This window comes from Stigmatopora argus, chromosome 22 (assembly GCF_051989625.1).
Source record: "Stigmatopora argus isolate UIUO_Sarg chromosome 22, RoL_Sarg_1.0, whole genome shotgun sequence".
NCBI classification, from domain to species: Eukaryota; Metazoa; Chordata; class Actinopteri; order Syngnathiformes; family Syngnathidae; genus Stigmatopora; species Stigmatopora argus.
Window position 1 is genome coordinate 3,643,685 of NC_135408.1, and position 24,379 is coordinate 3,668,063.

At 40.0% G+C, this 24,379-nt stretch overlaps 1 protein-coding gene across 5 annotated transcripts in view; it reads left to right on the forward strand.

Annotated features, from left to right (window-relative positions):
• Positions 1–2,465: 2,465 nt before the first annotated feature.
• Positions 2,466–24,379, forward strand: part of zbtb20 (zinc finger and BTB domain containing 20) — a 33,173-nt gene continuing 11,259 nt past the window's right edge. The window contains exons 1-3 of one of the 5 annotated variants that reach the window (XM_077593259.1): positions 2,466–2,618; positions 19,919–20,043; positions 21,361–22,881. In XM_077593259.1, coding sequence (XP_077449385.1) covers positions 21,381–22,881 — 1,501 coding nt within the window. In that variant the 5' untranslated portion in view covers positions 2,466–2,618; positions 19,919–20,043; positions 21,361–21,380. Of the gene's footprint in view, positions 2,619–3,038; positions 3,500–3,854; positions 4,174–19,328; positions 19,801–19,918; positions 20,044–21,360; positions 22,882–24,379 lie in introns of those variants that run through there. The other 4 variants (XM_077593257.1, XM_077593255.1, XM_077593258.1 and 1 more) reach the window with 4 other exon arrangements.

The window sequence follows — 24,379 nt, forward strand, 5'->3', positions numbered from 1 at the left end:
GTCATAAACCGCCAGGTAACATTATGAAGTACAACACATACTATAACAGCAAGTATTGACACCTGAGCCCGGGATGAAACATTTTTAATTTCAGTGTTAATTTTAAATGAAAAAAAATATATGTACTCCAAAGCAGTAGTAGTGAATTCACAGTTTTAATCTGTTTTACGGCAAATATTATTTCATGAAAACAAAATGGAGAAATACATGTGTCTTATATTCATAGCAAGATTAAAAAATAACAGTTCATTCATTTTGATACAGTTGCAACAATTTGCAATGAGTGTAATTGTGAGTGTGGATTGTTGTTTGTCTACACGTGCCCTTCTATTATCGGTCAACACACACTCGCAAACTTTTAAATTACATTTGCATTTAAAATCTCTGTAATTAATTCCCAGACTGGAGAAAATTAACATTAATTTACAATAAGGCAGAGAGATCATGTTTTAAAAAAATGCAATTGTTTGAAGGGGTTGGATTTTTTTTTATAGATTAAAAAGCTATGTAAATTGCTGCTTCATTTTTAATATTTCTGGAATAAATTAAGTTATCACACATTTTTTTGGTCTTTTCAATTTCAACAGGTCACTGGTGTCATAATAGTCGAAGTGGAAATTCAGACATTGTGTTTAGAAAGACACTTACTTTTTATTTACTTTTCTGCTATTCAGATTAAGGCCACAGAAATGCCCTTTAACAGTGAAACTGTAATGTGTTTATGCTCTGCTTATTCATGCTTAAACACAACTAAGCTAAACATTTTAAATGTGTGACAAATCCTTTCTGAAGTACAGTTCAGTTGAATTTTAACTTTAAAAGATAGATTGCATTGCATTGGTAGCCCCTGCTGGACTTGGACTCATGTCACTGTTTTTTAAATGAATTTCTGTCTGTGTACAGGTGGAGGGTAGTAGGAGTGAAACATTTCCAAATCAAAAGAAGAGAACCATGTTTCCAAACGCTGCAAGCGCAGAGTTCAAACTGTGAATATTTTGCTGTCTTAAAATAGAGTGTATCATTACTTTTGAAAAAGATGATAGTGTGTTATGTTTTTGATGGATACTAAATTAATCTATTAAAAATATGTGTCATTGTGGTGGCACTCGAGCAACCATGCAATTTTAAAACACATTGGCAATCATTGGTGGCCCGGCAGATGAGTAGTGAGAGCGTCAGACTCACAGTTCTGGGGTCGAGAGTTCGATCCCAGGTGGGTCCTCACAGTGTGGAGTTTGCATGTTCTTCCAGGGCTTGTGTGGGTTTTCTCTGGGTACTCCGGTTTCCTCCCACATCCCCCAAAAAATGCATGTAGGCTGGTTGATCACTCTAAATTGCCCCAGGGTATGAGTGTGAGCGTGAATGGTTGTCCGTCTCCTTGTGCCCTGTGATTGACTGACCACCAATTCAGGGTGTCCCCCGCCAGGTGTCTGAAGTTAGCTGGGATAGGCTCCAGCACCCCCGCGACCCTTGTGAAGATAAGCAGTTCAGAAAAAGAAAACGAGTGAATGCCAATCACTATACATATATATACATATATACATATATACATGTATACATGTATACATATATACATGTATACATATATACATATACATATATATACATATATACATATATACATATATACATATATACATATATACATATATACATATATACATATATACATATACATGAGTTCAAAAGTGACAAAGGTCAAACACAAATATATACATAAAACCAAGTTGAGCACAGTATTTTTCTATGGAAGGGATCGCTTGACAAAAGGAAGTATTTTTTTATGGAAGGGATAGCTTGACAAAGGGAGACTGAGGGAGTGAAGTGAAATTTAGGAGGGCGTTCCTCGTGCATGTAATGATGTAGGTCAAAGCAGTGGTGGGAGGCCTGTCCTCCGTTGAACCCGTGCCGTGGATCCACTTTGAAGGCCTGCAGAGGGCGCGCACATCCAGCCCACGCCAGCATGCACACGCAACCCCTATCCCGAATTGAGGGCTCCTCACACTCCTAGCACAACTCGTAGATGGCGATTGTCTGAAATATTTTAAATCTCCGGTGTTACCCGTTAAAGTTTTGAGACTTTGGATCGTGACGAGTGGATGATGGGCAGCCACTATACTAAACCCGAAGCCCACGATGCTTCGCATGGAGGCAGTCGTAACCTTAGCTGACCTCCCCGTCAGGAAATGCTTTTTTTTTCAGTCATGGTTTTTTCTAAGACGTGTCAATCCTTCGTTTGAAACATTCTCCGTGTGTATCCACAGCACGCTTTTCACACACGAATAATACACGGACATTAATTATCACGACCCACCGCGTGCTTCATTATTCTGATGTGGACTACAAACACGCGTGTGTGCGCACACACGCACACCTGTCACTGTCTAGACAGCGAGGGAGGGGGGACATTAAGGCGGGGAGTGGGGGGTCCGGGGGGGTTGGTCCCACATGACCCATTTGCTTCATTCTATGCCAGCCAAAATCTATCTGAAGGCGCCTGAAGAAGAGAAGAAAAATCAACAACAAGACGAGCGGGCGAGAGAAAAAAGCAATCTCTCAACTAAATCTGATTGGCCCGACGAACCGGCACCGTTTTCCCCCCTGCTCCCAAACTCGAGGTCAGTTCGGGACGTTAAAAAATAAATAAATGCGAAAATAGAAATGCGTAGAAAGTGGAAGACAAGGCAGACAATCTAGCTTGTTTGGTGCCCGGTGCTGGACTGACGGCGTTGTGGGCCAATCGGGAGACGAGTTGCTGCTGCCTCCTTTGAGTGACAGTCGCGACGTCCAATGGGAAGTTTGTTCTTGTGATGGACACATGACTGGCTCCTCCACCGTCCTTGTGATACAGACGAGGAAGAGAGCGAGGAGGGGGCAAAAGTGAGAGTTCATTCACATTTGTGTACGAGCTTCATTCTATTAGTCTGCCTTCCTTCTGTTACGAGCACAAATACAGATATTTGTCGGTTTCTAACTCATGCTTATTAGCAATCACGCCGACAGATCGCCGTGTCACCACCGCTCCTTATAGTTTTAAATATTGTGGCTCCTCAGCGAGTAGGACGCACATTACTACTAGTAGTAGTAGTACTATAACAACTCCCACTGCTTGGACATAATGAAGCCTCTCTCGTTTCCCTCTCTCTCTTCCATGGGGGGGCTCAGAAAGTGACGAGGAACCCAAGACGGTGCACTGTTCTCCCCCAATGGCAGCTTTAAGTGAAAAGGCGTGCCTGTACCCTCTCCCACCCCCCCTCCACCCCTCTCAAAGTACCCGATGTATAGTTAAAAAATGGGAGGGCACATTTGAAGCTAGCGGCTTCTATGAAGGTAGGCTGCAGCGTGTGTTTATTGATGAGATGAAAAGAAGATGGAAGTGAGAAATGAAACAAAGTAAGAGGTACACGTTAGACATACTCTCGTTCCGACGTCGTCTATGCCACTTTTTGTGACGGCCAGCGAGCTTCGAAGTGGAGGTAAGACATGGGTGTTTTTCTAAGTAAGTATAAATGGAGTGGATGGGTATTTGCAGTAGGGAAGGGATTTTCCAATATGTGTGGAGTTTTTGTTTAAGGGGGGCACTTGCGTGCACTCTCGTCCTTTTTTTTAGTTACATCGTGGACTTAATTATGTTAATTAAATAATGTCAGATGGCGACACCGAAGCCTGCGCCGATCGCTGAGGCTCAGTCCACGCTGTCACCGCGCTTGCATGTCCATTTATATTCAGTGATAAGAAGGGGGAAAAAAACAAGCTGGACATGACGCAAGTTTCCCCATCTGTCACTATTCGCAACCTGCCCACCTACCTAACATGACCCAACCTAACGTAACCCTCTTTACTTTTTTTATTTATTTATTTTTTGGAAATCTCTTGAGAACAATGGTGCGTTCAAGTGTCCGTCAGTCTTGCTTTCGTTTTACACGCTGGTGCGCGTTTCGTGTTTTAGGTCACTGTAGATTGGTTTTCTCGAGCATAGCACGAAAGGTCCCACTTCTTTCTCCACGCGATATCACTTTGTGGAACTTAGCCTCGATCCCAACCAAGCACATGCCCGGCCCACATTTTTTTGGGAACATGAATTAATATCAATAGAGCTCGTGGAGATGGTGATACACGAAGACGTGCTCATCGGAGCGGAGAAGGAAGGCTGGCTTAAGATCCAACAATACAGTTAAGCTTCGAATCGCTTGTGTGTGTCACCAATTGACTTGTGTACCTTTTATTATCTGCCAGCGATATGTGAAAATGTTTTTTGGGTGACGGCTGGCCTAGATTTGGAGCCGTGCATGCTGTAGTGTAATTAAAGTTGCAAGAGGAGATTTTCAGTGCGCCTTTAGGGCGTTTTGTTGAAGGGAGGTATATCACAAGCTACTACACCCCCCATGTATATACATATATATATATATATGTATATAAGTATATGTATGTATATAAGTATATGTATATATATGTATTATATACATATATATATATATATATATATATATATATATATATATATATATATATATATATATATATATATATATATATATATATATATATATATATATATATATATATATATATACTGTGATGTAGATGCAGGCGGGGCCTAAATTGGAGCAACATGTCAGTTATTACGGCTTTATGCGTTCGAGCTCCTAAATTCATGTATATCCGTGTGTACTAAAAGGGACGAAGCAGAGGGTGCGTGTGTGTGGCTTGCTCACAGATGTTGTCTCACAGTCCATATTTTGGTCAGATTCAGAAAGAATGATACAGCATGTTGTTGCATTAACACCGTACAGGCTGCAGCAAGATCCAGGTTGGGATCATTGTGGGTCAATGCCAGAGGTCGATCCTGGTGTCGTTGCTAAAGTAAGAGCACTTCTGATTATTTTGTCATTTTAGTGCTCTTGTTTCATTTTTTTTATTCATATATTTCCACACTAGCAGGAATGAGTATGAGTCTCTTAATGGAATGAATGGCTCTTATGTGAGTTGACACATGCGTAGGGAGACTATTGCTGCCTGATGTAGCACATGTTATGTGAGATCACTCCAAATGTGATCGTATTGATCGACTGGCTGGCATGAGGGGGAGTGCAGTAAAATGTGCATGTGGGATTGAGTCCTTTTATCTGTAAAGCCTAAACTCAACACCTGTATTTTTGGACATTTTATTATTTGATGAATAGAAGAGGTCTTGTCTTTTGTGTGAGTGTGTATGTGTGCAAATGTGTGTGAGCTCTCACCACAGCTTGATGTCCAAAAGTGATTTCATCAACCCAGAGGAAGCGAGATAAGGCCTCAGTGTGACTTGTTTCATCTCAGTGGAATCACTATTTATTATATGCATATATTCCACATGTACATTAATATGCACAGTGTTTGTGCATCAACGTGCGTCTGCTTTTTGTGTCACTGCTTAAAATCCTACCCATGACTAATGAATATTTAAGAGCATGTCTGCAGACCAAGGAAGCTCATTATTATATGAAGGAGAAACTGTAGAGGTAGGGCTGTGTGCGCCTGTGTGTGAATAGGGTGATAATCCACACCCAGCAATCAATCCCAATTTTCTTTTGGTGTCACTATTCTTCCCTTATTATCTGTTTCCTTAAAAGTATTTTTTTACACAAACAAAATGCAGACATTTGCTTGTAATGGACACAAAAAATGCGGAAATTCCCTCAGTAGCACATGGATGATTGCAAATATTTTACAAATATTCGTTTGGTACAGTGCACCAAAATTCTGTTTTTACTAGATGTGAACACAGACGGCGGGTTGATGCCAAATGAAGTTAAATCACTGTGGCCCCAGGAGGAGACCCTGCAGTGTTACCTCTCAGTAGTATTTTTTTTCCTCTTCTGAAAATATTTTCAAGATAGGAACAGGGTCAAAGGGCATTTAATACTGTATTATGTGCTCCCGATTTCAGTTCCCACTGGCAAAAATACAAAAAAAGTGCATGATTACAGTTGTTAAATTAAGTTTCTAAATGTTGCTTTATTGTGAATTTGGCTGTGAAATTTAGCAGTGCCACATGTATTTTTTTAACATGATCATTCTATTACGTTGTGTGTTTAAAAAGGAACAGTGAAATCATGCACTAGAGTCCTTTCCTGGCTGAGCCACAGCCTTAACAACCATTTTGGCAATGGAGTTTGTATTTGCTGTTGAAACAAATGATACACACCAAAATGCATTTCTTGTCCTTTCGGTGAGTCTTTATGGACACTTGCTGTATTCCTCTAATATACTATTTGATAGAATATTCTTCACCCTTGAAGAAAAGTAGCATTTAGTTAGACGGAAAATTGTAGCACATTAAATGGCATGAAGCCATTTGGTAACGTAACTTTTCATTTAGATTAAAAAAGAAAAAATACACTACAAATGTCTTGTATAACACACCAGTAATAAAGATGGATTTTCCTTGTATAATAAGTATTACTCTGTATGTGTATAAGCAAATGGATTTAAAAAAATAATATTTTTAAATCCTGTAAAAAAAACAAAAATGTAAGGATGGGAGAAAAAAAAGAGTATTAATGTTTTTATGTTCACACACAAACAGACACATTTACCAGATAAGCACTCATTGTATGGTTCACAGATTTGAAAAAAGAATTGATGAATGCCCAAATCCTTTTAAATCTTTTGGTAAGCTTGGAGAAGTTTGACCGAAAGGAAAATAAAATGTATTTTTTCTTATTCATAGATTAATTCTTTTACCCAACAAGTACCAATATAGAATCTACTATTGTGTATTATTATTATTGTATAGATGGTGCTGCCTATCAGGATAAAAACAACATTGATTAGATGTTAATTAACAAAAATAATGATATCTTTAATTATCTGCACATAGATTTAAAAAAAAAGAAATGACTGCAAAATACTGGTAATCCTCCCAAATATTGTGCCAAATGGGAATGTTAGATTGCTGCCATTGCAAAACACACAATTTTAGCCGTACAAAAAAAAGAAACGTGGCCCATACTAGTAACAACAGGCAAATGTGCTGCTGGTGCATGTTATTAATGAGAGTTGTCTCCTGTGAATGCTCATTGCTTTCATGCAATTGAAAAATGCTGCTACATGAATTTTGGTGATTTTCCTCTCAGCAGCAAGACAAGGAAAGAAAGTAATCTGGCTGGTTTGGGATTGTGTGTGTGTTGGGAGGGGTTTGAGGGGGAATCTTTTGTAATGTGGTGGTGATTTTTTTTTCTCCAATCAAGGTCAAGCATTGAATAAACAAAATGTTTCCAACCACTTTAATTCAATCATGTGATGCCAATTTCATATAACAGTTCTTTATTTTTTTTTAAATTCGGTAGCCTCAGCTGCTCCCAAGTTTAACGGAATATGCTTCAGATTCTTAGAATTTGTTGGATTGTAGAACAAAATTTGGAAGCTTTTCAAAACCTTTGAATGCCATAATGAAAATGTCAGGGAAAACTTGAAGGCATATTTTTACTTTTTCAGAAGACTTTAACTTTGGAATATCTGCTCTCTGCCATTATCATGGAAATGCATAATTAAAAAACATATTGAAGTTCAGATTTTGATTTTTTTTTTGTCAAAACTGTCTAAAAGTCAGTCTAATAAAGCACAATATAATTTCCGTCATTCGGTGTGATAATAAATGCAGCATTTCTTAGATTGTATTTTTTAATATTCTCTACACTCTGAATACAAAACAAACATTCCAAAAACCTTTTAAAGCTGACATTAATGTAATTTCCCTTTTAAATGTATTATAACAGCAAAGCAATATCATTTCAAGATTTACCCATTAAAACTTTCACGTCAAGCCATTTCAATATTTCCCAGGGTTTTGCAGTTATTTTTAAATGCATGCACCGTAAACCATTCTAATGTAATTACTATACAGTGTTTATCAGATTCTTATGCTGCATGGGTCTTTGAGTTTCCAGTACCTTGTCTAAACTGCTGCGATTCTCTTTTCATTTGTGACTCTCAAAGCCTCTTTTGTTTTCTATAAAAATAAGACAATGTCCAAAAGCTTTTTGGTGTCAACGAGTAAAGGTCTTTATAACACAGAGCACTGCTAAACTATTCAAATCTGTGGTGTTAGTTTGGGAGAGAAAAAAACCCTTCATTTGTGTGTGTGTGCGTGTGTGTGTATGGCTGCACAAAAGATATAAGCATTGAAACTGATTTTGCATTCTGTTGCTTTGAACACACAAGCAGGTCCTGGCATTCAAATCATGTGAAAAATGTATCCTGGATTCTAATAGTGAAGATGTGAGTTTGCCAAGAGGCATGTGTGTCCTCAGTTCACCCTGCTACCCATATGGTTTGCTACAAGTCATGGTGAGCTGGGCCTGGCTGCATGGGAAAATAATCTAAGCAGAGGTTGAGCATTTTGGTATGTTGCTTTGTTTTATTTATTTTTTTCTAAGAGTAGTTGCTGACTCTTCAAACTAAGATCCTGACACTTTTGTATTTTTTGCTTCCATCTTTGCTCAGAAAATACTCTTTTTTTATGCCTTCAGCCAGCAAACAGAGAGCACAGTGGCCAAAACTGTTAAAGTTGCACACGGCCTCTCTCCAGATTTGTCTGGGCACTATGCACTGTACAAGGACTAATTTAAACCCATGATGCTGTTTACATTGTGGCTGTGTCTTAGAATGAAGGCATTTTGGTAGTGTTTACATTGAATTTATAGCATTTTTCTTACCCCTCCCTACCTTCCTTTTGATGCCTCCAAAAGAATTTGCATTGTGTTGAAAGAAGCTCTTTGGCAGACATGTTTCTTTTTGAATTCACATTTTCATTGGAAGTCTGATATAATCGTTCTCCAAATATTTCTTGGATACTGTCTCCATTGTTTATTGCCTGAAAGTCAACCTTGATAAAGAGGCAAGAAGATCTAGATTTCCCCCTCCTTCTGGAGACTCGTTATTAATTTGGCCAGTTTTAACGGTAAACTGCAAACTGAAACTTCCTCGTGTTTGTTGCCAACACTTTAAGCTCATGATAAAAGGATCGGTATGCAGTACCTGTTTCTCAACTACCAAATGGCTAATACTATTTTAGGATCTGGTAAAGTTAATGCGACTGTTTAAAAGTTGACGTTTAGAATAGGACTAACAAAGCAAATAGTTTCCTGTTTGTGGAATGTATTGAATTGTTGCCAAACATTTTCTCTTTAAGTATACACCACAATACTAGTTTTGACAGTTTATAAAATATATTTCATCACAAATTCATTCAACATCTGATCAAAATTGTTCCGCAAAGGGTTGCCTACAGATTTAAATTCATGTATCATTTAGAATTATTGCCTTAAATTCAAAGGTTGTCAGGATAATTCTTGCCAAACTAGCTGCCGAGAGGGTAAAAATCTCCATTCAATTATTTTTCGGTCTGTTATGGATGAAGATGAGTCGATTTAAAAGTCTATACATCTATGTTCAAAGCCTTGTTCTTGTGGGGTAAAGAAACCCCAAAAAACACATGATACTTTGATTTAATTGAAAAAAAAAGTGAACTAAAATGAGTAAAAATAAGAAATGAATGAATGAATGTAGTTGCACTACTGTACAGCCCATATAATAATTTGGATGTAACACTGGTCAGAATTTACCAATCACATTAAAATTGTATTCAACGAGAGTCCATATAATTTTGATACTATCTAAACTGCAGTTGGTTAACCCTCATGTTACATTTCAATGTACATAGCTAGTACATTTCATTTCATTTTCAAGAAGCAGCTAAGTAGCATTGGTAGCTTTTCCTGGCATGTTTTTTTTGCTTTTGAGCCTGATAGTTTTGTACTAACATTGAATGCTATTTCACACTTTCATCATGGTGACTTAATGTAGTTTTTTTGGGTGAATGAATAGTGTTGTCTTCGTGTTAAACATACCTTTTGAAATAATGCGCAAAAAGTCAAACGTTGACAGAGCAGTATCCTTCACCTGTATTTAAGATTTCGGAAGGTTTGGGACTTTTTGGAACAGCAACAGTCTACTCTTAAAAAAATATTTTAGAGCAGTACAGTAAAGTCGTGTTTAATTTCAAAAGAAATTAGATTATTCGTCTCTTATTTGCCCTTTCCATGTTATTTTTATTTTTTTTTGAATCAGTTGAGATGTTGAGTTAATAGGTCACAAAGAATTCTGAAGCTATATGGCAACCTCTCTCATTATTTGTATCACAAAAACCCATGATTTGAGCAGGGGTGATTATACTTTTTAATCTCCACTGTACACGGTTATTCTTTGAAACGCATTTTTTCAGCTGAGGTTTTGAAAAAAAATCTGTCTCTACACAAAGATGCATTTGCCAGCTGTCAAGCGCTGTTAAAAAAAGCACGAGCAACTGCTATGGTCATGCATTCTAATTTGTCAATGTACTGAGACATTTGCTTTCAAATTTGTGTGACATTGATTGCTGATTCAGCATTTCCTATGTACAGATTTAACTTTTTGCTTTTCAAGACTGCTCATGTACAATACAGACGCTCCCCTACTTACGAACGAGTTAGGTTCCGAGCGATTGTTCATAAGTTGAATTTGTTTGTAAGTTGATTCAGTGCTATATTTTGTATTATAATTTATGTTTAAGGCCTATATAAGTATATTGAAGGTTTATATAAGTGCATTTGTATGTTTAAGGCTTGTATAGGTTACACGCATTGGTTTGTACTGAAAAAAACATTTAATAAAATGGAGAATATGTACAGTAATGTATAGAGAGAGAGAGATTTATGTATTAGAAACTGGCCGAAAGAAGCGATCTAACGACGATTGCACAGTTTTCTTCTTTTTTTCATCATAAATGATGCGGTAGCACTGTATGGCATCATTCAATTGATTTGCAAACTTTGTGCAACGTTCAATATTTGGGTCCTGCTGCTCGATCTTTCTGTTTATAAATGGTACTGACGGTCGAACGATTCAAGTTGTATGCCTGTGAAACGCTCACCACTCTCACGCGCATCAAGCTTCGTTATTATTGCCGCTGGTTTCAAATGAAATGGCTTGCCTCTTCCTTGCAACTCCCTCAATAGAAGCCTTTCGCTTTTTACCAACCATATTCAATAATGGATGCACGAGATATTTAATGATACAAATGAAAAAGGTTCTTTGCGCACTGGAGATACGTTCACGCACTTCCGCATTGCAACGAAGAAGGTAGATGCTGGGTGAGCTGAGCCCTCACAGCGCCAGGCGTATTAGCGGCGGAAAGAAGCACTACTCGGAAAAAAATACAAAATCGAACTTACGAACATTTTTCGCCATAAACGCAATTTGCAGAAATGTTCGTATGTACCGTTGTTCGTAAGTCGTATGTTCGTAAGTAGGGGAGTGTCTGTATATATTTATACATATATGTATGTATGTATGTATGTATGTATGTATATATATGTATATGTATGTATATATGTATATGTATGTATGTATGTATATGTATATATATATATATATGTATGTGTATGTGTGTATATATATGTATGTGTGTATATATATATATTTAAAAAAACAAACAGGATAACTTCAGCGGTAGTTTGGAATCCTTTTGGACATGAGTTGAAGTGACCAAATATGGTTCCTTTTTCAGGAACGTGCGAAGCATCCGATCCAGATGCTCTGATGTAAGCCCCAATTGCCATATGTCGGGAGATTGTTATTATATGTTGTGAGGTGCTGCATTTACCAGTATTATCATCAATGTATTCTTACTTTTCCCAAGAGGAGCATCTATTAGCATTCATGCTCAATATCCTTCTTTCAAATTAAACATCTCCTGCCTCTATACAGGGTTAGGTCCCGTGTATTGCAAAACGCATTCAAAAGAAACCAGCGTAAACAGCTTGGCAGGTCAAATGATTGACACCTACAGTAATTTCAGAAACACTCCTATTGATGTGGCAGAAAGTAGTCATTAAAAGGTTGTTTCTAACTTTAGCCTCATTTTGGACAAAATAAAAATCCTGTTTAAAAGTGAGGCTGAAACTCGCCTTAGCCGCAAGTGTTGCGAAAAACATTCAAATGGCAAAGCAATGCCAATGGTCATGTGGCACGATCTTTAACGGAATGTTACCAGAACCAGCTGACTTGTTTGGGTTGCATTATGTCTGTGTGGGGGGGACGACACTGCTGTTCAAAGAGAAGAATTCGTCCACATCCAAAGCGACCACACTGGCTAGCCATTCATGTGCATTAGCAAGGCTGGTGATTACCATCGGCCGAGCTGAAGGGTGATCATGTGCTATGAGGCGTATCTGTAGTGACTCAGATATGAGACAACAACCATACACCAGTAAATAGTAAATGACAGTAAATCTGTGAAGTGTAGCGCCGAGGAAGGCAGTGTTCTGTTTTGCTGGTAAGATCCAAAATCCATTGCATCTCTTAGCAACAAACAGTACTCAAGTAAGATGTTGGAAATACATGCAAACAAAGTGGGATTTACAGCTCGACTGGCTTTTCTGGTTAGAAACTGTAAACATCTAAGTATCATGTACATATGCAGCTTCATTTGATACATTACTGCTAGTACTTTGAAAGGCTTACAGCTTGAGGCATGTATGACAGTAAACAATCACCCTCCCCTTTTTCAAATTATTCAAATCTAAATTATATTTTTAAAAAACGGTCTAAACGATGAAACTTGAATGATTTGGCAGCAAAACATACCGTGTGATAGTATAATGCAGGGTTTGTTTGCACTGTAATTTATAAGCAATACAACTTGTAAAACCACCTTAACATTTTCTTCCGGGAGTCATTCCTGAGCATGACCAAATATTAAGTAATTACAAAGTTACACATAGGAAATGAAGGCCAACTGTCGAAGTGTACTGAGACAAACTTCTGTATAGGGTATTTACATGTACAACTGTGTTCGTTCTTTTGTTATGTAGGAAAAAGACATCCATACCATAAGAAATTCTGGTGACTTTGGGTAATTTAATAGATAGTTTGGATGAAGCACGAGTGGAAAGATCTCTAAGAAGAGATTCTTTAAAGGCCTATGTTCATTATGCCTTTTAAAATATATAAATTTAGTTTTTTTATCTTTAGATTTCGTCTACAGCTTCCAATTGATTGACCAAATGCGGCCCAGCGGATGAGTGGTTAGCGCGCCGGCCTCATAGTTCTGGGGCCCTGGGTTTAAATCCAGGTTGGTCCACCTGTGTGGAGTTTGCATGTTCCCCCCGGGCCTGCGTGGGTTTCACCCGGCTACTCCGGTTTCCTCCCACATTCCAAAGACATACATGGCAGGCTAATTAGACACTCTAAATTGCCCCTAGGTATGAGTGTGAGCGTGAATGGTTCTCTGTCTCCTCGTGCCAACCGATTGACTGGCCCCCGATTCAGGGTGTCTCCCGCCTCGTGCCTGATAATCCGCTGGGATAGGCTCCAGCACCCCCCGTGACCCTTATGATGATAAATCGGTTCAGAAAATGAATAAATGCTCCTTTTGTTGGATAATATAATTTTCCCTCCAACCTTAATAAAACATTTTTTCTTAAACAATATTAATAATTTGATTATTTTACAGAATGTCCAATTGCGAAATAGATTTTTTTTGTCGTAAACTTTGTGACCGAGCTTGCTTAAGAGATCTGCCTTGTATGGCTGTTTTTTAATACTTGCACAATGCAGCTCTACACTGCTTTGTTGAGCAATAGCTATACCTTTGCATTAGTAATGCATTCTAGCATGTTTCGGTGTATGGTAGAAGTTGCATTACATAAGACCAAATTGTTTAGCTGGTCCACAGAGCACTTGGCTAGAGTGCATAAGGCGTCACGTGGTTGAGCACATTTCAATGTGTCAGCATGACACTTTTGGATGGGTCATATAGTATGTCAAGTGAGCTGATGAGGTATGTATTATATACATGTATTTACTACACAAAGACCACCCAAACTATAAATACATACATACGTTCTTGTATCTCATACATATGACATTCATGTGTAAATGGTGATCAATGATGACCTAAGAAACAGTATTCAGTGTTGTACATCATTGTTTGTATGCAGCCCATTTCTTTGTTATATTCGTGTATTTTTCACTGTCGGTTTTTCCCAAAGTGTGTTGTTGAGCTGGCCACAGTTTACAAGAGGAGCTCAATTGTGGCCCTTTGAAGCACAGGCCAACTGACAAAACGTGCACGGTCAAGTTGAACAGCTTAAAGCACCCTAGCACATACTGTATGCCAAATTTGCAGATGCTCACCTAAAAAAATCCTGCAAAATCCAGTTGATGTCATTCTATTTATCAGGATAATCACTGCCTGTTTATTATTGTGGTTGCATCGCTCATGAACTTTGATGCACGAGACAAACGGTGTCCATCATACACCGCTCCAGATTGCGCCAATAGCTTTTACAATTGCACGTTATTAACGTTTGAAATTTCTGACTCGGTCCCTCATTCTCATTGGTTTGTGCTTGCCTATCTAATTTTGTGTCCAATAAATGTATCATCATGATGAGATCCAAGTATTCTATGCCAAAAAAGCTCAAACCCAAAGGATTTAGTGTCCATGTAGGGAAGAAGAAGCTTGCTTTTGTGTGTTTCAATGCACAGATGGATGTAACATGTAGGTCACCGAGCTGGAAGTGTTTAAACCATTCAGGAACACACGCACATGTCCCTACATATGTCCATACACTTACACATACACAACACGATAACCTTAAGTGCTGAAATACTCTCACTGCTACAACTGCAGATTTTTTTTTAAGACAAGGCTATAGTGAAGAACATTCTGGCCAATTTTTGTCCATGACTAAAGCCTTGCTTTTATTTGTTCCAAATAATATTTTTTTTATGTTAGTGTGAAGTTTTTCTTCCCTGCAAATATCTGTTCTCTTTTCTATGGATATTCAATGCATAAAATAGTAATGTCATTAAAACCCATATTCGATCATGAACCAAGGAGATTTGTTTTTAACACATAGTACATATGATACTACAGAGTTTTTGTAGTTTACTTTGTTAGGCATATGCTGAACATAATGGCTCAGAACTCATAGTTAACTACTTTTTAATGTTGGGACATTTTTTTAATATTTATAAATGTTGATTTTATTTATTTTTCTTACAAATTGTCCTTGACATAGCTATGGAGAGGCTGCTCCTGATGCTTGCCTCCAAATGAAGACTCTTGAAATGAGCATTACCTGCTTTAGAGTGAAGGGGGTAAGGACTTCAGGAGACGATCATGTGAGTTGTCAGATGGTTCTTTTGGGTCAAATGCTCTTTAACAAAAGCACAGCTCATTGACAATTTTTGCCATTTATAATGAGGACATGCAGCGTGTGATTTTGCCATGGAATAGAATATGCTGGGTACAATACACTCACATAAATGTCTTTGATAACTTTGTCTGACCAAAAAAAACAAAAAAATGAGCGAGAGAAGATATTTAGTGTAGAATTTGCTCCCATCTGTAACTGGACAAAGGATCTGCTGTGGTTAACGGGTGGTGGTGGGTGTGTTTTTTGACAGAAAGTTGAGCAAGCTGTCCTGTCAAAAAAAAATGTAGACTGTCCTGCAATTGTGTTTATTGTATGTTGTTCTCTGCAGGGATTTATTTCATTTCACCACATTTGATTTTTTTCCCTGTTGTTGGACTAAATGTCTTAACACATTCATCTTTTGTGTTATTTTTCAGCCCGAACTTGTACTTAGTGCCGCGTGCACATATTAGGTCCATTTCCTTGACCAAATATAATAATGTAGTTATTCAAGATATCTCAACTGAAGAATGTTGGCAAATACTTTTCATGTTACTATACAATGTGATTGACTAAATAAGCAATCCTTTTGAACTGAAATGTTATTTTCTGTAATTGAAAGAGTGGCATTTTAAAAGGGGGAATTTATTTCGGTACTTTTTGGGGGAAACAGCGGTTAAGGAACAGAGTGTCTCTAGATTAAATTGTAAAAATTGTATTTCAAACATTCCATAATAATCAAACGTCATGACTTACTTGAAAAAACATGAATTGGTGAGGATTCGGTACGCCTATCAAAGTCCTACTTGAAGAAACGAAAACTGTTTTTAACAGTGGGCTCGCCGACACATACCTGTTAATTTCCATGCAACGCTATAGACAAATACCTAATGAATTCTTTAATACCTTAATGAGGGGCTTAGTGAGGAAAGAGAAGAAAACAGGGCCTCTTCTATTGAGGTCATTTTCACCTGTCTGATCAATGCTCTTTTATTTTCCATTGTTCTTGCTACACATTTACATTGTCTCTTTAATTAAAGGCAACATATCAACGCATGCACAGCGCAGTAGTTTTCAAATAAATAATTATGCCGCTGAATGGTGTTCATCAATCAGTCAGGGCTTCAAACAAACCCATAAATGATCCCTTAAAATCAGAGCGATGTAGATACTGTAGTATGGCGTGCACGTGCGTGGTCCACAAATCTCTGTGGCCTTTTGTCTCCAGATGTAAATGTGGCAAATGTAGCAAAGGCCTTGAATGCACGGTGTAAGCACTATTAGCATATCTATATTATTCACATGGCTGATACTGCTCCTTTCATACGCGTGCCTCTTGTGTCTGTTCTCAACCCCCATCCCCCAGTCTCGCCACTTCACCCCCTTCCACCCTCACCCCAATCACCACAGCCTTATTAACTGATGTCCAATTTGATGCAGCATATTACATGAGCTTGTCACGTAATACAGGCAGCTGATTAACCTGGAGTCTGCCTGGTGGAGTTATAGCCCAATTTTTTAGTAAGCCCCCCAGCCCCGGTACCCTCCACCACCACCCTCCTCAGTCTTTGTTGTGGCGGTTGCAACAGAGCATGCATCGCATTGGCGGTCTGAAGCATTGTGTCTGATTTCCAGCAGACAAACTGACCTCTGGGGATTTATTGACAGCAAACTCCACAGAGGCAGACACAGAGCTCGGAGCACGGAGGCAGGCGGCGAGGGGCGGGCTGTGGTGGGGTGGGGCGCTAGGAGAGACGAGGAGTGGTGGGTGATTGTTTCAGACAGGGAGACAGACAGATGGAGGGGGTAGGCGGCGAGGGGGGGTGATGAAACAGGAAACAGGTAGAGATACAGAGAACGACGAGATCAACGCGCTGGGTTGGGTAGCGGGGGCCAAAATTTGGTTGCATTTTCAGAAAGATTTTTTGGGGTGGAGCGTGGCGGATGTGGGAAAGAAAATGGCTGCCACCTAGGATGATCTAATTAATTTTGAAGGATCATCAGGCCCTTTAGTGTGAGGCAGGGTACAGGAGGTAGGGGAGGGGGTGGCAGGCAGACCCCTGGACTGATTAGAATTCACTGCAGGTAGGCGCTGGCTGCTGCTCACCCACTGTGTCACGGCTAAAATGGAATCACTGTTGTGAGTGGCAGTCTGGGCAAGTGGATCCTGCCTTCCTTGGCCTGCTCCCCTTTGTTGGCACAATTCACATGAGTCTGCCCCTAAGGCAGGTGGATTTCCATGTCTGCATGAACTGGAGATATATGTACAGTAGGTTTGCTTTGCCTAACTGTAGCGCCCCTGGCAACAGGCTAACCTGGCAGACAATATTTGCCGTGACAAATAGAATTTTGGCACATGCGTGGATGTTATTCTGTTATTAATTTGACTAGTCAAATTGGAATCAGCAGGGAGACAGGTTCGCTATGTTCCACCTATATTTTTGGTTCCAGAGTTGGGGGAAGGTCAGTAGCATTTTTTTTCAAGAAGTAGTAACGCTTTCTCCAACTGTGGTTGTTCAGTGAACTTTTAGTCTTAGATTGCTCATTTCTTGAATCCTTCTATTCTGCATTTCTCCCCTCTGTCACGGAGCGCCGCAGTTTGACACAGCACCTAGGCATTAGGTGGCGTGACCATTGAATGCAACATAATGTAACTTTAGACCGGACGTTTGTATATTGGAAGCTCCTTTTCCGTAATGTTTCACTATAGTCTTTGGTGTGGGGATACTCAGGGCTTTGTGCTTGGCCCAGTTATGTTCATCATTCGCTAGCTGCCACTGGGAAATCTCTTTAAAGTTATCCATTTCCATCTAACGCAGATGATACCCAAATTACCCATTGTGGCTTACAGAGTGCCCTAAGGACATTTTTACGTCGTTGGCCTAAATTTGTCATAATTCAAATTCAAAAAGACCAGCTCGACGTAAGCTTGCTGTTGTGTAACTTTGATATACTCTCATTCATTCATTTTCTGTACCGCTTACGCCAGTGGTCTCCAAACTATTCCACAAAGGGCCACAGTGAGTGTGGGTTTTCATTACAACCAAGAAAGAGGACACCTTTTTTTCATCAATCTGGTGTCCTACAAGTGCAATCAGTGGATTGCAGTCAAGTACTTCTTGTTGTCTGCAGAAATCTCATTGGTCAAAGTGTCTGTGCTCGATCGGTTTTTAACAAAAACCTGCACCCACAGCGGCCCTCGAGGACCGATTTGGGGACCCCTCGCTTATGCTCACAAGGGCCGTGGGGGCTGCTGGAGCCTATACCAGCCAACTATGCCCAGCAGGTAGGGGACACCTTGATTTGGTTGCCAATTGCAGGCCACACTTGGTACTTGAAATTAAAAATCATTTCAATTAAAAATCACATTTTAGGTGGTGACTATAACTTTCAATTTCCACACCCCAGTCCACAGTTTAAAAAAAACAGTACATATCAGTACAATTACCCCAAAATGAAGCAGCCAGGATTTTAATGGGCACTTGAAAACTAGAGCAAATGACACCTTTGCTTTCAACACTGCACCAACTGCCTGTTCATTTTGCAGTCATTTTAAATTTGTATTATTTCAAACTGCCCGAAATGTGCCGACCCAACTTATCTTAAAGCCGTTTATAACTTGTTACCTCCTATCGACGTGTGTGCCTGAGTGCCAAAGGTGCTTCTAAATAGTATTGCCTCTTAATATATTAAAAAGGCTATTTTCTGCCAAACCCGAAAAGTGCCAAATAACTATTTTGTTACCAAATGAATGCATGACCTTCTTTTTAGTTGTAGAAATATTTGGCATGCTCCGGACTTGCTCAGTTGGAGGGGCTTTGTAGAACAGGGGATGGGGGGGGGGACATCCCATGAATTAAGCTTATACTCATAACATGCAAACTGACAAAGGCATTATAAGTGCTGCTTTTGCTGCCATTTACCAGAAGGCTAGAGATATGTGATGCAACTGTAAAGTGTGGAAAATTTGATTGAGACATGCCCATTGAGTGCTTCTCACTACTTCAAATGATTTTCTTTTTCTGAGTGACCTGAAATGACACGATATCACTTATTATTTTTTTCATTTGAACTCTTTTTTACAGGCTGAATTTTCTTACATTAAAAAAGCTTGAGTCTAAAAACTTGCCTTAGCCTCTTCCATAGGAAGTCACATGCTTAATGATTTTGAATGGCGTGCTTGTGTTTTGCAATGAATGTCTTGTGTGTTGAAGATTGAAATTCATTTTTTATTATTACAACTTGTAAGAACTGCAGGACGTCTTTGTCTATTTGAGCGGTCGGAGATGAGAAAATAGCGCGCACGCACACGCTCACTCACCCACCCACCCACATACACACATACACACACACACTCACACACTGTGAGTGCATTAATTAATGTGGAATCAAGATCGTTTTTTTAAAGGGTGTGGTTTTGTTGCCCAGTGACTCAGATAACTGCTGGGAGATTCGCTTTCTCCAGTATAATTTTCACTCTTGTTGCGGGATTGCATGGAGGACCATCCTTTTTTGTTTTCTGTTTTAATTTGGCATTGAAAACTCTTCACACATCTGTTGCAGCATGTCAGAGGTAGACGTTTGTGTTGCTTCGGGTCTATAAAGGGAGTGGTTATTGGTGTGATTCTAAAGATTTGTTTTTGTCATTTTTTTTTCTCGCCCTATTCTTTCCACTGCAAACACCTTGGCAGAGCAACACATGATTTGGGAAGAGAGGACTGACAGCCTTGCCTAGTGCCCGGCCTCTGTTCAGCCATCTCCACCAGCAAACTGAAGCTTGACCCGCATTTCATCACCAGCCGCTCGTCATCTAACTGTGAGTTTCTTTTGTGGTATTCTAATTCAGCAGTTAAAATGCTTGGAATTATGCACCATCACATCATCTCATTGATTCTGGATTTTAGAATATTAGTGCTTTTATATGTGGTACTCTCACTAATGTAATCTAAAATCTGTGTGCAAGTACACACTTTAAGCATTAACCAAAAATGATTTCATTTGCTCCATGTGGTTATTCTTTTTTTTTCTCCCCAGTGTAATGTTTCACTAGAAACTCATTTTTATCATTATTGTAACAATTGCTTAGTGTCACCTAAATATCTTTACATAAAAAGCTTTGCATTCTAGCAAACAGGCCAATGATTTTGGTTGAAATTATGCATTTATATAAAATGTTTTTTGAAATACTCTCCACTCCCACATGATAATAAATTCAGGATAAACTAGTGAGTAGTGGGGATGATCAAAAGTGAAGTAATTCAATATTGATGGAGAAATTACAGTTATTTAGTAGCGAAATTATGAACCCATCTATAAAGATTTATCTAATCACACTTCTCTGCTGCGGCTCTTCCAGTGTTTCTTGTCTTGAGTTTAGGAAGCAACATCATAGTAAGCACATGACCAACAAAAGAGCCCGCTTGTCCTCTGAGCCCTGTGCGCCACCCACTGGCGATTTAAGGTGTTCCAAAAAACATTGTCTTCGTTAAACCGTGGTAAAAAACATTTAAAACTTTCAGGTTAATACATATGTACAGTTTTATTAGTAGTATTATTATGATTACTGTTACTATCACTTTACAGCTTAAATGCAATGAGATATAAAATGCATTTAACGGGCCTTTTTTGATGAAATAAAGATGCCATTTAGTTCTGTTCACCGTCAGTGTTAGTTTAATGTTGGGTTTATATCCTGGAATGGTGTCTATATAATTTTCAAACTGTAGGTAAAACATTGACAAAAGGACGAATTTAAAAATGCAGCTCTTGTATTATTTACCGTACCTCTGAAATTGGATAATTTATTAATGGACTTAACACATTTTAAAAAATAATTGAGAAAATCAAAGGAATTCATAGACATTTTTTTAAACAAGTAATTATAATCATTGGTTCAGAAAATGTCGGACTATTCCTCTTCTTTCTGTGCCATCAAAAGTAACATTTTTATGCCCACCGGTGTTCCTGTCGTTTCTTTTAATAACGCGCTCAAGAAAGGCACTGAAACTACTTTGGCTTATGGCGATGAGAAATTCCAGTATGGTAGCAACACAAGTGAGGCAAGTGCAGCGTAACTAACGAGGCTAAATAATTCAGCGTCTCTGAATGAGGTGTGTTGCTGCCTCGTTTTCAGGTCACATCAGTTGCAAGGGGATGACCGAGCGCATTCATAACATCAATCTCCACAACTTCAGCAATTCTGTACTTGAGACCCTCAATGAGCAGCGCAACCGTGGGCACTTTTGTGATGTGACTGTTCGGATCCATGGAAGTATGCTGCGAGCTCACCGCTGCGTGCTGGCTGCTGGAAGCCCCTTCTTTCAGGACAAGCTGCTTTTGGGCTACAGCGACATTGAGATCCCCTCGGTGGTCTCGGTGCAATCCATCCAAAAGTTGATTGACTTTATGTACAGCGGGATTCTGCGAGTTTCTCAGTCTGAGGCCCTGCAGATCCTAACTGCCGCCAGCATCTTGCAGATCAAGACCGTCATCGATGAGTGCACTCGCATCGTATCGCAGAATGTGGGCCTGGCGGGCCCGGGAGGCTTCCCCGTCATATCCGGAGACTCCGGTCAGGACACCCCCCGCGGCACGCCGGAGTCCGGCACGTCCGGGCCGAGCAGCGACGCAGAGTCGGGCTGTATGCAAACGTCCTCGCAGCAGAATGCCGATCGACCGTACACGTCGCTCTATCCCTACTCTGGCCTGTCCAACGGCACCCGCGAGCGCACCCTTTACATCAACCCCTTGGCCAGCAACTACGATCAGAGTGCCGGCGCTCAGAAAGACCAGCAGTCGCAGGATCCCCCGTGGATGAACCGCATCCAGGAAAGGTCGCAGCAGGTGGATCGCTTCATGTCCCAGGCAGAGTCCACGCACTGCCGTAAGCAGCCCCGACCGGTGCGCCTGCAGCCGGGCGGCGTGCACATCAAGCAAGAGGCCGAAGACGAATATGGCTGCTTCGACAGCGTGAGCGACTGCCAAGTGGAAAACGACCACGGCGTGGGTATGGTGAGCGAGTCCAAGGTGGAAAGCTTTGACTCCGGCGTCAGCTCTTCCATCAGCACCGAGCCGGATGCCGCGGAGCAGCAGCCATACTTGAGCTACAACCGGGAAGCGGGCGGCGAAGGCCAGCAAGGGGAAGGCGGGCTGATGCAGATCGAGGTCAACGACTCGTCCCCGGAGCAAGCGCAGGAGCCTGACGAGGGCGACCACGGCCACATCATCAGCGATGGTCTCATGATGCAGCCCATGACCAACCCGATCATGTCCCAGTCCCTGGCCGGCGCAACGCACTACCTGCGGCAGGTGGAGTCACACACCAGCAATCTCCGGATGGCGCACGCGGTGACCAGCAATTCCCAAGTGATCGGCGGCGCCGCCGGGGGCACCTTCTTACCCACGCTCTTCCCCCCGCAGCCGGCCAGAGATAGCAAGTCGTTCATTTACCTTCCGGGCCAGCAGACGAGCCAGTTTGTGGGCGTGCCCCCCAATGCCTTGCCGTCATTCCCCAACGCCATGAGCGTGCCCCCGGTGTCATCACAGCAGCAACAGGCAATGGGTCAGGGGGAGAAGAAACCCTATTCATGCACTCTCTGCTGTAAAACCTTTACTGCAAAACAGAACTACGTCAAACATATGTTTGTGCATACGGGTAAGTCACATTCTCTCAATATCTCTTCAAATACATGAGTTGAACAGATGCTTTGCCAAACAGAATTAGTATGACAAGCATAAACAATCATCATGTAATTTTAGTTCCAACTTTAGAATGCAGCATTTGGCTAAAATCCTTTTCCAGAGGATATATAAAAAGCAAAATAGTAGTAGTAGAGTAAAAGTGACTATACATTAATTGAGGGATTTTTTAGTTGTTGGATCACAATGCCTTGACAAATTGTATATTTAACAAAAATATATGAGAATTAACCCTGATTAAGGTTCTAATGTAGTATTTCTATTCAATCATATGCAATTATTTGCATTGACAATGCAATTTCATTTAACATATAAAGTACTTGCTTGGTGAAGCGGTAATGCCAAACATTTCAATACTATTTCATCATTTACAGTTTGATTCCAGCAGAGATAATAGTAGCAATTAAATATTGCATGCTTGCTGCAAATTTTATGAATTACTGATGGAAATGAATTCCAATTGTAGCAAGATTAAATACATTGTTGGAATATTGAAATTTCCCTTTTGGGATAAAAGCACAATGATACAGCATATGCTACGTTACAACTCGTGGAGATGAAAAAGTAGACAGCTACTGGATTAAAGTGGTTTAGACTTCAATAAAAATCATTTTTATTATAACACACTAATATGCCAGACCTGTGTAGATATCAATACAGAATCAATGTTTCATCCAAAGGAAGACTTAAAGAAATGTGCTTTTTAAAATATAGTATGTGGGGGATATAATGTCTTGACAGTAAAACATGAAAAATTTAATCAGTAAAAAAAATCTGGAGTTTCCGGCCACATCTTGTACTTGTTATTTATTATACTTGAAAACAGCTTAGGCGGCTCGATGAATTGAGTGGTTAGTGCGTCAGCCTCACAGCTCTGGGGTGCTGGGTTCAAATCCAGGTCGGTCCACCTGTGTGGAGTTTGCATGTTCTCCCTGGGCTTGTGTGGGTGTTCTCTGGGTATTCCGCTTTCCTCCCACGTTCCAAAAACATGCGTCGTAGGCTGATTGGACACTCTAAATTGCCCTTAGGCATGAGTGTGAGCGTGAATGGTTGTTTGTCTCCTTGTGCCCTGCGATTGGCTGGCCACCGATTCAGGGTATCCTCTGGCCCGAAGTCAGCTGGGATAGGCTTCAGTGAGGATAAAGTGGTTCAGAAAATGAATGAATGAAAACAGCTTGTGGGGCAATCAATGTCCTCAGATTGATTGTCTATCCTTGGCATTGTGGCTTCTTCTAGGCAAAATTAGAAGCACAGGATCACGGTGAGGCTGATGTTCTTTTTTTTAAATTCCCCTAATCCTATTTAATATGGACTAGCGTCAAGTGACAAATGACTTAACAGACGTGGGGGGGAAAAACATTTTTCCGTCATTTAACCAGACCAAACAAGTCTCAATGTAATAGAATTTTGAGTGCCCATAATTTCAATTTAGGTAAAGTAAGTCTAGCTATAGT